This window comes from Oncorhynchus nerka, linkage group LG11 (genome assembly GCF_034236695.1).
Source record: "Oncorhynchus nerka isolate Pitt River linkage group LG11, Oner_Uvic_2.0, whole genome shotgun sequence".
Classification (NCBI taxonomy): Eukaryota; Metazoa; Chordata; class Actinopteri; order Salmoniformes; family Salmonidae; genus Oncorhynchus; species Oncorhynchus nerka.
The window spans coordinates 6,558,211-6,575,062 of NC_088406.1; the positions used below are offsets into that span (position 1 = coordinate 6,558,211).

Consider the following 16,852-nt stretch of genomic DNA (forward strand, 5'->3'; position numbering starts at 1 on the left):
GGACACAATAGCACATGTCCATACCATGAGTTCATCCGTAATTGGGTAAGTAGAAGGGTTGCCTTTATTGCCAAAATCTTCAGCTGTGTATACAGGCAACTGTCTGGTGAGCGCTGAGAAGCAGCCGAGCGGAGCAGTTGCTATGGAGAAGCAGCCGAGCTGAGCAGTTGCTATGGAGAAGCAGCGGAGCGGAACAGTTGCTATGGCTACTCACGCGCAGATCGTACTATCGCGTTGGTGGACACTCTGCACTGCTCTCAGCGCAGGTCTGACGTCGTTGACTAGTTGAGGGGACTTTTTTTGTAGCAGGTTAGCTAAAATCCTCTAAATTGTCCATGAACGTATTTAGCTACAACTAGTTTCCACTGATGATATTCTGAACGCAAAGCGAGGGACAGACATGCAGCGCAGTTTAAGGGAGGACATTATTTCTGATTTCTGCGCGTTAAAATTAGCACAGGACATGACGTTAGTGATTTCTAGCGGGGAAAGGAACAAAAAAAGTTTGGTCCCTGTAAAAATTTGACAAAACTGGACAGTAATTCATTTTCACTCCTGTGTCAACCTCTACTGGGTGAGCTGAGGAGAAGCAGTAAGCACAGGGTTGATACATAGGATTATTGCATTATTAATTTATATTAATTTTTTCTTCGTTTTAAAATGATTTTTTGTCATGTGTTTTTATTTGTCATTTCCATAATAATTTTAGATTTTTTTTTACCCCGTTTTCTCCCCAACTTGGTAGTTAGTCTTGTCCCATCGCTGCAGCTCCCATGCAGACCCGGGAGAGGCGAAGGTCGAGAGCCGTGCGTCCTCCGAAACCCAACCCAACCAAGCCGCACTGCTTCTTGACACAATCCCTTCGGAAGCCAGCCGCACCAATGTGTCAGAGGAAACACAGGAGTCGCTAGTGATCGATGGGACAAGAACATCCCTGCCGGCCAAACCCTCCCCTTACCCAGACGATACTGAGCCAAGTGTGCCCCTCTCCATGGGTCTCCCGGTCGCGGCCGGCTGCTACAGAGCCTGGACTCAAACCAGGATCTCTAGTGGCACAGCTAGCACTGTGATGCCTTAGACCACTGCACCACTCAGGAGGTCTTATTGAATATGTTTTACTTGTTATTGGCTTTTACTTTGTTTCAATGTTACATTTTATGACTATAAACCAATATTACAGGGCATTCGGGAAGTATTCAGACCCCTTCCCTTGTTCCACATTTTGTAAAGTTACAGCCTTATTCCCCTACCCCCTCATCAATCTACACACAATACCCCATAATGACAAAGCGCAAACAGGTTTTTAGAATAAAAAAACAACATTTATGTAAAAAAAAATTTAAACAGAAATACCTTATTTACATGAGTATTCAGAGCCTTTGCTATGAGACTCAAATTGTCCGTAGAGCTCCGAGACAGGATTGTGTCGAGGCACAGATTTTGGGAAGGGTACCAAAAAATGTCTGCAGCATTGAAGGTCCCCAAGAAGTCCCCAAGAAGTTTAGAACCACCAAGACTCCTCCTAGAGCTGGCTGCCCGGCAAAACTGAGCAATCGGGGAAGAAGGGCTTTGGTCAGGGAGGTGCCCAAGAACCTGATGGTCACTCTGACAGAGCTCCAGAGTTCCTCTGTGGAGATGGGAGAACCTTCCAGAAGGACAGCCATCTCTGCAGCACTCCACCAATCAGGCCTTTATGGTAGACGGAAGCCACTGCCCAGTAAAAGGCACATGACAGCCTACTTGGAGTTTGCCAAAAGGCACCCAAAGGACTCTCAGACCATGAGAAACAAGATTCTCTGGTCTGAAACCAAGATTGAACTTTTCGGCCTGAATGCCATGTGTCACGTCTGGAGGAAACCTGGCACCATCCATACGATGAATCATGGTGGTGGCAGCATCATGCTGTGGGGATGTTTTTCAGTGGCAGGGACTGGGAGACTAGTCAGGATCGAGGGAAAGATGAACGGAGCAAAGTACAGACAGATCCTTGATAAAAACCTGCTCCAAAGTGCTCAGGACCTCAGACTGGAGCGAAGGTTCACCTTCTAACAGGACAACGACCCTAAGCACACAACCAAGACAATGCAAAAGTGGCTTCGGGACAAATCTCTGAATGTCCTTGAGTGGCCCAGCCAGAGCTCGGACTTGAACCCGATCGAACATCTCTGGAGAGACCTGAAAATAGCTGTGCAGCGACGCTTCCCATCCAACCTGACAGAGCTTGAGAGGATCTGCAGAGAAGAATGGGAGAAACTCCCCAAATACAGGTTTGCCAAGCTTGTTCCATCATACCCAAGAAGGCTCGATGATGTAATCGCTGCCAAAGGTGCTTCAACAAAGTACTGAGTTAAGGGTCTGAATACTTATGTAAATGTGATATTTACATTTTTTTATTTGTAATACACTTGCCAATAATTCTAAAAACCATTTTTTTCTTTGTTACTATGGGTATAGTGTGTAGATTGAGGAGAGAAAAAACCTATTTAATCCATTTTAGAATAAGGCTGTAACCTAACAACCTGATGTGGAAGAAGTGAAGGGGTCTGAATACTTTCCAAATGTAAGCATGGTGTTACTGCTTGTGAGTGGTGTGTGTGTGTGTGTATTGTGTGTCTATGTGTGTATCTGCATGCCTACGTACTGTTTGTTTGTATTTGTGTGTGTGTCACGTCCGCTCCCTCTCCGGCCTCTAGGTCACCAGGCTGCTCGTTATGGCGCACACCTGTCACCATCGTTACTCTCATTATGACACTCACCTGGAATCCATCACCTCCCTAATTACCTTTCCTATATATGTCCCTCCCTGTGGTTCCTTCCCTATATGTGTCACTCCCTTTGGTTCCTTCCCTATATATGTCACTCCCTTTGGTTCCTTCCCTATATATGTCACTCCCTTTGGTTCCTTCCATCCATTAATCACGGTACTCCTTTCTGCTTGTTTGTCTTACCTGTCGGCCCCGTTGCCTAGTCAACACCATTTTACCTGCTGTTTGTTGTGCTAGCGGATTAGCCTCGCCTACTGTTTTTAGCTAGCTTCCAAAATTCAACACCTGTGATTATTGTATGCCTCGCTGTATGTCTCTCTCAGATGTCAATATGCCTTGTATACTGTTGTTCAGGTTAGTTATCATTGTTTTAGTTCACAATGGAGCCCCTAGACCCACTCTGCATACCTCTGTTACCTCCTTTGTCCCACCTCCCACACATGCGGTGACCTCACCCATTACAACCAGCATGTCCAGAGATACAACATCTCTCATCATCACCCAGTGCCTGGGCCTACCTCCGCTGTACCCGCACCCCACCATACCCCTGTCTGCGCATTATGCCCTGAATATATTCTACCATGCCCAGAAACCTGCTCCTCTTATCCTCTGCCCCCAACGCTCTAGGCGACCAGTTTTGATAGCCTTTAGCCGCACCCTCATACTACTCCTTCTCTGTTCCGCGGGTGATGTGGAGGTAAACCCAGGCCCTGCATGTCCCCAGGTACCCTCATTTGTTGACTTCTGTGATCGAAAAAGCCTTGGTTTTATGCATGTCAACATCAGAAGCCTCCTCCCTAAGTTTGTTTTACTCACTGCTTTAGCACACTCTGCTAACCCTGATGTCCTTGCCGTGTCTGAATCCTGGCTCAGGAAGGCCACCAAAAATTCAGAGATTTCCATACCCAACTATAACATCTTCCGTCAAGATAGAACTGCCAAAGGGGGCGGAGTTGCAGTCTACTGCAGAGATAGCCTGGAAAGTAATGTCATACTTTCCAGGTCCATACCCAAACAGTTCGAACTACTAATTTTGAAAATTACTCTCTCCAGAAATAAGTCTCTCACTGTTGCCGCCTGCTACCGACCACCCTCAGCTCCCAGCTGTGCCCTGGACACCATTTGTGAATTGATCGCCCCCCATCTAGCTTCAGAGTTTGTTCTGTTAGGTGACCTAAACTGGGATATGCTTAACACCCCGGCAGTCCTACAATGTAAGCTAGATGCCCTCAATCTCACTCAAATCATCAAGGAACCCACCAGGTACAACCCTAACTCTGTAAACAAGGGCACACTCATAGACGTCATCCTGACCAACTGGCCCTCCAAATACACCTCCGCTGTCTTCAACCAGGATCTCAGCGATCACTGCCTCATTGCCTGTATCCGCCACGGAGCCGCAGTCAAACGACCACCCCTCATCACTGTCAAACGCTCCCTAAAACACTTCTGTGAGCAGGCCTTTCTAATCGACCTGGCCCGGGTATCCTGGAAGGACATTGACCTCATCCTGTCAGTTGAGGATGCCTGGTCATTCTTTAAAAGTAACTTCCTCACCATTTTAGATAAGCATGCTCTGTTCAAAAAATGCAGAACCAAGAACAGATACAGCCCTTGGTTCACTCCAGACCTGACTGCCCTCGACCAGCACAAAAACATCCTGTGGCGGACTGCAATAGCATCGAATAGCCCCGTGATATGCAACTGTTCAGGGAAGTCAGGAACCAATACACGCAGTCAGTCAGGAAAGCTAAGGCCAGCTTCTTCAGGCAGAAGTTTGCATCCTGTAGCTCCAACTCCAAAAAGTTCTGGGACACTGTGAAATCCATGGAGAACAAGAGCACCTCCTCCCAGCTGCCCACTGCACTGAGGCTAGGTAACACGGTCTCCACCGATAAATCCACGATTATCGAAAGCTTCAATAAGCACTTCTCAACGGCTGGCCATGCCTTCCGCCTGGCTACTCCAACCTCGGCCAACAGCTCCGCCCCCCGCAGCTCCTCGCCCAAGCCTCTCCAGGTTCTCCTTTACCCAAATCCAGATAGCAGATGTTCTGAAAGAGCTGCAAAACCTAGACCCGTACAAATCAGCTGGGCTTGACAATCTGGACCCTCTATTTCTGAAACTATCTGCCGCCATTGTCGCAACCCCTATTACCAGCCTGTTCAACCTCTCTTTCATATCGTCTGAGATCCCCAAGGATTGGAAAGCTGCCGCAGTCATCCCCCTCTTCAAGGGGAGGCACCCTGGACCCAAACTGCTATAGACCTATATCCATCCTGCCCTGCCTATCTAAGGTCTTCGAAAGCCAAGTCAACAAACAGGTCACTGACCATCTCGAATCCCACCGTACCTTCTCCGCTGTGCAATCTGGTTTCCGAGCCGGTCACGGGTGCACCTCAGCCACGCTCAAGGTACTAAACGATATCATAACCGCCATCGATAAAAGACAGTACTGTGCAGCAGTCTTCATCGACCTCGCCAAGGCTTTCGACTCTGTCAATCACCATATTCTTATCGGCAGACTCAATAGCCTCGGTTTCTCGGATGACTGCCTTGCCTGGTTCACCAATTACTTTGCAGACAGAGTTCAGTGTGTCAAATCGGAGGGCATGCTGTCCGGTCCTCTGGCAGTCTCTATGGGGGTGCCACAGGGTTCAATTCTCGGGCCGACTCTTTTCTCTGTATATGTCAATGATGTTGCTCTTGCTGCGGGCGATTCCCTGATCCACCTCTACGCAGACGACACCATTCTATATACTTTCGGCCCGTCATTGGACACTGTGCTATCTAACCTCCAAACGAGCTTCAATGCCATACAGCACTCCTTCCGTGGCCTCCAACTGCTCTTAAACGCGAGTAAAACCAAATGCATGCTTTTCAACCGATCGCTGCCTGCACCCGCATGCCCGACTAGCATCACCACCCTGGATGGTTCCGACCTTGAATATGTGGACATCTATAAGTACCTAGGTGTCTGGCTAGACTGCAAACTCTCCTTCCAGACTCACATCAAACATCTCCAATCGAAAATCAAATCAAGAGTCGGCTTTCTATTCCGCAACAAAGCCTCCTTCACTCACGCCAAGCTTACCCTAGTAAAGCTGACTATCCTACCGATCCTCGACTTTGGCGATGTCATCTACAAAATGGCTTCCAACACTCTACTCAGCAAACTGGATGCAGTCTATCACAGTGCCATCCGTTTTGTCACCAAAGCACCTTATACCACCCACCACTGCGACTTGTATGCTCTAGTCGGCTGGCCCTCGCTACATATTCGTCGCCAGACCCACTGGCTCCAGGTCATCTACAAGTCCATGCTAGGTAAAGCTCCGCCTTATCTCAGTTCACTGGTCACGATGGCAACACCCATCCGTAGCACGCGCTCCAGCAGGTGTATCTCACTGATCATCCCTAAAGCCAACACCTCATTTGGCCGCCTTTCGTTCCAGTACTCTGCTGCCTGTGACTGGAACGAACTGCAAAAATCGCTGAAGTTGGAGACATTTATCTCCCTCACCAACTTCAAACATCAGCTATCCGAGCAGCTAACCGATCGCTGCAGCTGTACATAGTCTATTGGTAAATAGCCCACCCATTTTCACCTACCTCATTCCCATACTGTTTTTATACTGTTTTTTATTTTTTATTTATTTATTTACTTTTCTGCTCTTTTGCACACCAATATCTCTACCTGTACATGACCATCTGATCATTTATCACTCCAGTGTTAATCTGCAAAATGTTATTATTCGCCTACCTCCTCATGCCTTTTGCACACATTGTATATAGACTGCCCATTTTTTTCTACTGTGTTATTGACTTGTTAATTGTTTACTCCATGTGTAATTCTGTGTTGTCTGTTCACACTGCTATGCTTTATCTTGGCCAGGTCGCAGTTGCAAATGAGAACTTGTTCTCAACTAGCCTACCTGGTTAAATAAAGGTGAAATAAAATAAATAAAATAAAAATATATGTCACTCCCTTTGGTTCCTTCCCTATATATGTCACTCCCTTTGGTTCCTTCCCTATATATGTCACTCCCTTTGGTTCCTTCCCTATATATATGTCACTCCCTTTGGTTCCTTCCCTATATATGTCACTCCCTTTGGTTCCTTCCCTATATATGTCACTCCCTTTGGTTCCTTCCCTATATATGTCACTCCCTTTGGTTCCTTCCCTATATATGTCACTCCCTTTGGTTCCTTCCCTATATATGTCACTCCCTTTGGTTCCTTCCCTATATATGTCACTCCCTTTGGTTCCTTCCCTATATATGTCACTCCCTTTGGTTCCTTCCCTATATGTCACTCCCTTTGGTTCCTTCCCTATATATGTCACTCCCTTTGGTTCCTTCCCTATATGTCACTCCCTTTGGTTCCTTCCCTATATATGTCACTCCCTTTGGTTCCTTCCCTATATATGTCACTCCCTTTGGTTCCTTCCCTATATATGTCACTCCCTGTGGTTCCTTCCCTATATATGTCACTCCCTTTGGTTCCTTCCCTATATACATTGCCTTGCGAAAGTATTCGGCCCCCTTGAACTTTGCGACCTTTTGCCACATTTCAGGCTTCAAACATAAAGATATAAAACTGTATTTTTTCGTGAAGAATCAACAACAAGTGGGACACAATCATGAAGTGGAACGACATTTATTGGATATTTCAAACTTTTTTAACAAATCAAAAACTGAAAAAATTGGGCGTGCAAAATTATTCAGCCCCCTTAAGTTAATACTTTGTAGCGCCACCTTTTGCTGCGATTACAGCTGTATGTCGCTTGGGGTATGTCTCTATCAGTTTTGCACATCGAGAGACTGAAATTTTGGTTCCCTTTGGTTCCTTCCCTACATATGTCACTCTCTTCGGTTCCTTCCCTATATATGTCACTCGCTTTGGTTCCTTCCCTATATATGTCACTCCCTTCGGTTCCTTCCGTATATATGTCACTCCCTTTGGTTCCTTCCCTATATAGGTCACTCTCTTTGGTTCCTTCCCCAGGTGTCATTGTTTCTGTTTCATGTCTGTGTGCTGTTCGTGTTTCTTGTTTTGTATTATGGTCCATTTATTTTATTAAAACACTCACTCCCTGAACTTGCTTCCCGATCCTCAGCGCACATCGTTACAATGTGCCTGTATATGTGTGTGTGTATGTATGTGGTTCTGTGTGTGTGTGTGTGTGTGTGTGTGTCTCTGCCGGTGAGTCCGTTCCTGTGCGTGCGTGCGTGCGTGCGTATGTATGTATGTATGTATGTATGTATGTATGTATGTATGTGTGTGTACGTGTGTGTGTGTGTATTTGTGTGTGTGTGTGTGTGTGTGTCTCTGCCGGTGTGTCCGTTCCTGTGCGTGTGTGTGACTCACGTTGGGAGGGTCGGCAGGGGTCGCTGTGGTTGCTCACTGTCGTTTGGTTGCTGGAAACCGAGGAGACACTGGAGCTGCGTACAAAGCCGAAGGCGACCAGACGGGCAGGTGGCAAGGCTGAGAAGCCTGGGGGTCGCAGACGAGACTGACCCGGTTTAGGCAGCAGGGTCCTGGCCACAGTGGTCTCTGGACCTGGCGTCCTCTGGTCTGCTGGAGGGGGAAGGGGGTTTAGTGGAGGGGCAAAGTCATATACATATAAATGATCATGTGCAGATCTGAAAGGATTGAACAGGGATATGGAGGCAAATGGATTACAGAAGACAAGGTGGAGGGTTACTTGTGATTTAATCCCACGAGTGATAACACATCACTCCCCCTATCCATTCATTCATCCTATCGACTGGCCCCCTCAGGCCCTTCACCTAACTCTTCACTGCGTCCCAAATCTGGAATAGTGTTTTATTTGGGACGCAGCCCTGTGTGACCCCACTAGGGACCTGTGATGATATTCGTAGCTTCTACTCTGCTGTCGTGAGACCATGATCATCATCACCACAGATGAATCTGTTATAGGATGGAACGATTCACCGATTCACATCAATTCACCTGATTCATTCGTTTTAGAATATAAGGGACTCCAAACCGATCCAGCACACAGAAAAATCGATTCAAACGAAGTTGGTTCACTATCATCTTTTTGCTCAAATTATTTTTCTTTCTAGCTCTCGAAAATACCTCTCATCCTTTGTGACAACTGATGTGTCCCCTCTTTCAGTGTCTAACTAAGCATGTCGCCAGTCATTGATCGACAAGTCATTTTGCATGCCGAACAACCCCAGGCAATTTCAGTTGTGCGCTGTACGCATCTTCCCTCATCAACTCATCTCTGACCACTGGCTGCATCCTGCATTCAAGATGGCCAGAGTCGCTCCCCTCCTCAGGAAACTAACACTCGACCCCTCTGACGTTAAAAACTACAGACTGGTATCCCTTCTTTCTTTTATTTCCAAATCCTTTGAGTGTGCTGTCTCTGACCAACGCTCTAGTTATCTCTCTCAGAATAATCTTCTTGACCCTAACCAGTCAGGCTTCAAGACGGAGTATTCAACTGAGGCTCTCCGCTCTTTCAAAACTGACTCTCTCTCCTCTGTTCTCATCCTCCTAGATCTATCCACTACCTTCGACACCGTGAACCTTCAGATCCTCCTCTCCATCCTCTTAGGGTTGGGCGTCTCAGGCTCTGCACACTCCTACATCCTACCTGGCAGGCCTCTCCTACCAGGTGACATTGAGACGATCTGTGTTTGCACCACGTACTCTCAGGTGTCCCCCAGGGCTCGGTTCTAGGCCCTCTTCTATATAAACACACTGGGCTCCGTCAGATCCCCACATGGCCTCTCCTATCATTGCTATACAGATGACACTCAAGTACACCCCCCCCCCCCCTTCTGACACCCAGGTGACAACACTCTGCGTGCCAAACATCTCACCTCTGTAGCATCTGCTTCCAACTAACAACCTCAAACACCTAGATCCCCTGAACGCAGCTCTCTCTCCAGATCCCAATCACCCGTGATCGCCTGTTCACACACCTGTATGTCATTATCACACACTGTTTAGTTCAGTTCTTTGCACCCCATCACTGTGAGGTATTGTTTGTTTTGGGACACTTCTATTCAGAGCTCTGTTTGTCCCGTGATTTACTCCTCCTGTGTATGATAGTTTTTGACTGCCTCACTAACGACGCCTTTTGCCTATTCCCTGCCTGTACTTTAGCCTATCGGATGTCCTGTTATCAACATATTCCCTGCCTGTACTGTTGCATTTTGGACCCCCTGTGAATGACCTTCTGCCTGCCCCTGGACCCAGATACCTGCCTCCTCCTGTGTATGACCTTCTGCCTGCCCCTGGACCCAGCTACCTACCTCCTCCTGTGTATGACCTTCTGCCTGCCCCTGGACCCAGCTACCTACCTCCTCCTGTATATGACCTTCTGCCTGCCCCTGGACCCAGCTACCTGCCTCCTCCTGTGTATGACCTTCTGCCTGCCCCTGGAATGGACCCAGCTACCTGCCTCCTCCTGTGTATGACCTTCTGCCTGCCCCTGGACCTGGACCCAGCTACCTGCCTCCTCCTGTGTATGACCTTCTGCCTGCCCCTGGACCTGGACCCAGCTACCTGCCTCCTCCTGTGTATGACCTTCTGCCTGCCCCTTGACCCAGCTACCTGCCTCCTCCTGTGTATGACCTTCTGCCTGCCCCTGGACCTGGACCCAGCTAACTGCCTCCTCCTGTGTATGACCTTCTGCCTGCCCCTTGACCCAGCTACCTGCCTCCTCCTGTGTATGACCTTCTGCCTGCCCCTGAACCTGGACCCAGCTACCTGCCTCCTCCTGTGTATGACCTTCTGCCTGCCCCTGGACCTGGACCCAGCTACCTGCCTCCTCCTGTGTATGACCTTCTGCCTGCCCCTGGACCTGGACCCAGCTACCTGCCTCCTCTTGTGGTCCTTTACAAATAAACACCTGATGAGCCCTGCGCTTGAAACCAGCTCGTGTTCATTGCAGCCTCAAGCTCAACCTCGAAAAAACAAAGCTACTGTCCACCAGGCGAAGACCTGCCCGCCCCAAGACATCTCCATCACGGTTAACAACTCCAGTGTTGCCCTCCCAGAATGCAAAGAACCTTGACGTGACCCTGGTCAACACCCTGTCGTTCTCTGCAAACAACAAAGCAGTGACTCGCTCCTGCAGGTTCATGCTCTACAACATCCGTAGAGTACGACCCTTCCTCATACAGGAAGTGGCGCTCCTGCAGGTTCATGCGCTACAACATCTGTAGAGTACGACCCTTCCTCATACAGGAAGTGGCGCTCCTGCAGGTTCATGCTCTACAACATCCGTAGAGTACGACCCTTCCTCATACAGGAAGTGGCGCTCCTGCAGGTTCATGCTCTACAACATCCGTAGAGTACGACTCTTCCTCATACAGGAAGTGGCGCTTGTCAGGTTCATGCTCTACAACATCTGTAGAGTACGACCCTTCCTCATACAGGAAGTGGCGCTCCTGCAGGTTCATGCTCTACAACATCCGTAGAGTACGACCCTTCCTCATACAGCTCTACACCAGAGAAACATTGCCTTACTGATAGTGGGGTGGTAGATGCCCAGTTTACATTAATGTTTTCATGTTTGGTATTACGATCAAGGTAGGGACCTAAAATGTTTTTCCATTCAAAACCCTATTGTCCCGAACCCTAACTCCTCACCCTAATTCTAACCCCCTAAAACCTAAAATAGGTTTTGTTTTTGTAGGGAACCTGGGAAATGTCTCTAACGAGGGAGAATTTTCCTTGTTTTACTATCCTAGCGGGGACTTCCGGTACCCACAAAGGTAGTAATACACACACACACACACACACACACACCCCGATTCACTCCTCTAATCAAACCCAAATGCACAGAATCGTTACAGTGTCGTATCGGAGCCCATGTATCTATACTGAACAAAAAATACTTTATATAATAATATATATATATATATATATATATATATATATAAACGCAACATGTAAAGTGTCCCATGTTTCATGAGTTGAAATTATCCCAGAAAACGCACAAAAAGCACAAATGTGTTTACATACCCTGTTAGTGAGTATTTATCTGTTGTCAAGATAATCCATCCACCTGACAGGTGAGGCATATCCAGACGCTGATTAAACAGCGTGATCAAATCAAATCAATGTAAATAGTCCGGGTGGCCATTTGATACATTGTTCAGAAGTCTAGCTTGGGGGTAGAAGCTGTTAAGGAGCCTTTTGGACCTAGACTTGGTGCTCCGGTACCGCTTGCCGTGCGGTAGCAGAGAGAACAGTCTATGACTAGGGTGACTGGAGTCCTCGACAACTTTTTTTTACCTTCCTCTGACACCGCCTATTATGTAGGTCCTGGGTGGCAGGAAGCTTGGCCCCACTGATGTATTGGGCTGTACACCCAACCCCCTGTAGCACCTTACGGTCAGATTCCGAGCAGTTGCCATACCAGGCGGTGATGCAAACGCTCAGGATGCTCTCAATGGTGCAGCTGTAGAACTTTTTGAGGATCTGGGGACCCATGCCAAATCTTTTCAGTTTCCTGAGGGGGAAAAGGTGTTGTGCCCTTTTAAGCACCGTCTTGGTGTGTTTGGACCATGATAGTTTGTTGGTGTTATGGACACCAAGGAACTTGAAACTCTCGACCCATTCCACTACAGCCCTGTCAAATTGAATGGGGGCGTGTTCGACCCTTCTTGTCTTGTAGTCCACGATCAGCTCCTTTGTCTTGCTCACGTTGAGGGAGAGGTTGCTGTCCTGGTACCACACTGAGCACCGACTCTCATCGTTGTCGGTGATCAGGCCTACCACTAATGATGGTGTTAGAGTCGTGCTTAGCCACGCAGTCGTGAGTGAACAGGGAGTACAGGAGGAGACTAAGCATGCACCCCTAAGGGGCCCCCGTCTTGAGGATCAGCGTGGCAGATGTATTGTTGCCATTACCAACTGGGGGCAACCCTTCAGGAAGTCCAGGATCCAGTTGCAGAGGGAGGTGTTTAGTCCCAGGGTCCTTAGTTCAGTTTAGTTTATTAATTCGCCCATTTAAAAATAAATAAAAAAGCACACATAAAACTTAAAAGCCATACATGCACATGAATAAAATCATGGAGGATAACACACAATAAAGTCTGGGACTTATTTCCATTGTGGTCCTCTTGAGACAAGATGGCTGGACAAGATGGAACACAGTATGGCAGTGAAATAATAAAACAAAAACATAGAAGAAGAACATTTATCTCATCAAAAACAGAGAAGAAGAACATCTATCTCCTCAAAAACAGAGAAGAAGAACATTTATCTCCTCAAAAACAGAGAAGAAGAACATCTCTCTCATCAAAAACAGAGAAGAAGAACATCTATCTCATCAAAAACAGAGAAGAAGAACATCTCTCTCATCAAAAACAGAGAAGAAGAACATTTATCTCCTCAAAAACAGAGAAGAAGAACATCTCTCTCATCAAAAACAGAGAAGAAGAACATCTATCTCCTCAAAAACAGAGAAGAAGAACATCTCTCTCATCAAAAACAGAGAAGAAGAACATTTATCTCCTCAAAAACAGAGAAGAAGAACATCTCTCTCATCAAAAACAGAGAAGAAGAACATTTATCTCCTCAAAAACAGAGAAGAAGAACATTTATCTCCTCAAAAACAGAGAAGAAGAACATTTATCTCCTCAAAAACAGAGAAGAAGAACATTTATCTCCTCAAAAACAGAGAAGAAGAACATCAATCTCATCATTGCAGTTACATCTTAGGGGTTATTCATATGAGAACAGGGGACATCAAACATATGTTTAAAGCTGCCCAGAGAGGACGTTGTTTTTATAGACAGAGGCAACTCATTCCATTCTGAGGCTCCAGTATACAAGAAAGTACCTTTCCCAGCATTACTCCTGAACCTGTATAAGCACACCTCAGCAACACCTGATCTGGTGCTGTGATTGTGTGTGCATCCCTAACATGAGGAAAGTAATCACTTAGATATCTGGGTGCAGGACCATAAATACTCCTGTACACCAAACCTAGTCTAATCTGGGACACCCTAGCCTCAACAGGCAGCCAGTTTAGTTCCTGAAAGCAGCTCCTGCCTATGTGAGTATGTGGACTCACCTTCAATACTACCCTGATCAGCTTCTTCTGGGCTATCTGGAGCTTCCCCTTCAGAAGTTTAGATAAATCCCCCAAACCAGGAAAGTAGCTTAGTGATGAGCTTTGTGGGCACTATGGTGTTCAACAACTGAGCTCTAGTCAATGAACAGCATTCTCACATCGTTGTTCCTTTTGTCCAGGTGGGAAAGGGCAGTGTGGAGTGCGATTGAGATTGCATCATCTGTGGATCTGTTGGGGCGGTATGCAAATTGAAGTTGGTCTCTGGTTTCCGGGATGATGGTGTTGATGTGAACCATGACCAACCTTTCAAAACACTTCATGGCTACCGACGTGAGTGCCACAGGGCGGTAATGATTTAGGCAGGTTACCTTCGCTTCCTTGAGCACAGGGACTGTGGTGGTCTGATTGAAACATGTAGGTATTACAGACTTGGTCAGGGAGAGGTTGAAAATGTCAGTGAAGACACTTGCCAGTTGGTCCACGCATGCTCTGAGTACAAGTCCTGGTAAACCGTCCTTCCCCGCAGCCTTGTGAATGTTGACCTGTTTAAAGGTCATGCTCACATCGGCTACGGATAGCGTGATCACACAGTTGTCCGGGACAGCTGGTGCTCTCCTGCATGCTTCAGTGTTGCTTGCCTCGAAGCGGGCATAAAAGGCTTGTAGGATCGCGTCACTTGGCAGTGCGCTGCTGGGTTTACCTTTGTAGTCTGTAATAGTTTGCAAGCATTGTCACATTCGACAAGCGTCAGAGCCGGTGTAGTAGGATTCAATCTTAGTCCTGTATTGATGCTTTGCCTGTTTGATGGTTTGTCGGAGGGCATAGCGGGATTTCTTATAAGTGTCCAGATCAGTGTCCCATTCCTAGAAACCAGCAGCTCTAACCTTTAGATCGGTGCGGATGTTGCCTGTAATCCATGGCTTCTGGTTGGGATATGTATGTACGGTCACTGTGGGAATGATGTCATCGATGCACTTATTGATGAAGCCAGTGACTGAGGTGGTATACTCCTCAATGCCATTTGATGAATGCCGGAACATATTCCAGTCTGTGCAAGCAAAACAGTCCTGTAGCGTAGCATCCGCATTATCCACACTTCCGTATTTAGCGAGTCACTGGTACTTCCTGCTTTAGTTTTTTGCTTGTAAGCAGGAATCAAGAGGATAGAATTATGGTCAGATTTTCCAAATGGAGGACGAGGGAGAGCTTTGTATGCATCTCTGTATGTGGAGTAAAGGTGGTCTAGAGTTTTTTTCCTCTGGTTGCACATGTGACATGCTGGTAGAAGTGAGGTAAAACAGATTTATGTTTGCCTGCAATTAAGTCACAGGCCACCAGGGGCGCTGCTTGTGGATGAGCATTTTCTTGTTTGCTTATGACCTTATACAGCTCGTTGAGTGCGGTCTTAGAGCGAGTATCGGTTTGTAGTGGTAAATAAACGTCTTCAAAAAATATAGATGAAAACTCTCTTGGTAGATAGTGTAGTTTACAGCTTATCATGAGGCACACTACCTCAGGCGAGCAATACCTTGAGACTTCCTTAATATTAGACATTGCGCACCAGCTGTTATTGACAAATAGACACAGCCACCCACCCCTCGTCTTACCAGACGTAGCTGTTCTGTCCCGCCGATGCACGGAAAACCCAGCCAACTGTTATTGACAAATAGACACAGCCACCCACCCCTCGTCTCGCCGATGCACGGAAAACCCAGCCAACTGTTATTGACAAATAGACACAGCCACCCACCCCTCGTCTTAGCTGTTCTGTCCCGCCGATGCACGGAAAACCCAGCCAACTGTTATTGACAAATAGACACAGCCACCCACCCCTCGTCTTACCAGACGTAGCTGTTCTGTCCCGCCGATGCACGGAAAACCCAGCCAACTGTATATGATCCATTCAGCCACGAATCGGTGAAACATAAGATATTATATATATTTTTTTGTTTGTTGTTTTTTTGCATTTTCCAATTAAGAACATTCAAAACAAAAGTGAAAAGATATTAGACAACGATAGGACCAAGTGACAGTATCAGATGAACGTAACAAAAATAAATTATAATTATAATTATATAAACAAACATACAATAATAAAAAATTTAAAATAAAATAATAATAATAATAACGAGACATTGGATCACCTGCCGTAGGCTACATATTCTACATTACGTGTGAAACATTATGTGAGGATTATATATAGATTCAATCAATGAGATGTGGGGGGAGATTCTCCATATAGTCAATAAAAGGTTGCCAAATTCTGTAAAATGTCTTTAACTTATTCCTCAAGCAGTAAGTCACAGTTACCAGCCCTTTCAAGCTTAACATCCTTATCATTTATCGCCCTCCAGGTTCCCTCGGAGAGTTCATCAATGAGCTTGATGCCTTGATAAGCTCCTTTCCTGAGGACGGCTCACCTCTCACAGTTCTTGGGCGACTTTAACCTCCCCACGTCTACCTTTGACTCATTCCTCTCTGCCTCCTTCTTTCCACTCCTCTCCTCTTTGACCTCACCCTCTCACCTTCCCCCTACTCACAAGGCAGGCAATACGCTCGACCTCATCTTTACTAGATGCTGTTCTTCCACTAACCTCATTGCAACTCCCCTCCAAGTCTCCGACCACTACCTTGTATCCTTTTCCCTCTCGCTCTCATCCAACACTTCCCCTGCCCCTACTCGGATGGTATCGCGCCGTCCCAACCTTCGCTCTCTCTCCCCGACTCTCTCCTCTTCCATCCTATCATCTCTTCCCTCTGGACACAAACCTTCTCCAACCTATCTCCTGATTCTGCCTCCTCAACCCTCCTCTCCTCCCTTTCTGCATCCTTTGACTCTCTATGTCCCCTATCCTCCAGGCCGGCTCGGTCCTCCCCTCCCGCTCCGTGTCTCGCCAGACTCATTGCAGAGCTCACAGAACAGGACTCCGGGCAGCCGAGCGGAAATGGAGAAAATTAATCCTGCGGACCTGGCATCCTTTCACCCTCCTCTCTACATTTTCCTCCTCTGTCTCTG

At 46.9% G+C, this 16,852-nt stretch overlaps 1 protein-coding gene across 1 annotated transcript in view; it reads right to left on the reverse strand.

Moving 5' to 3' along the window:
* Window positions 1-16,852, reverse strand: part of mtus2b (microtubule associated tumor suppressor candidate 2b) — a 127,131-nt gene that overhangs the window by 97,188 nt on the left and 13,091 nt on the right. Inside the window, exons 6-7 of the mRNA XM_065024959.1 lie at window positions 14,348-14,545; window positions 8,136-8,345 (exon numbers count right to left, since the gene is read on the reverse strand). Coding sequence (XP_064881031.1) covers window positions 8,136-8,345; window positions 14,348-14,545 — 408 coding nt within the window. The remainder of the gene's footprint in view (window positions 1-8,135; window positions 8,346-14,347; window positions 14,546-16,852) is intronic.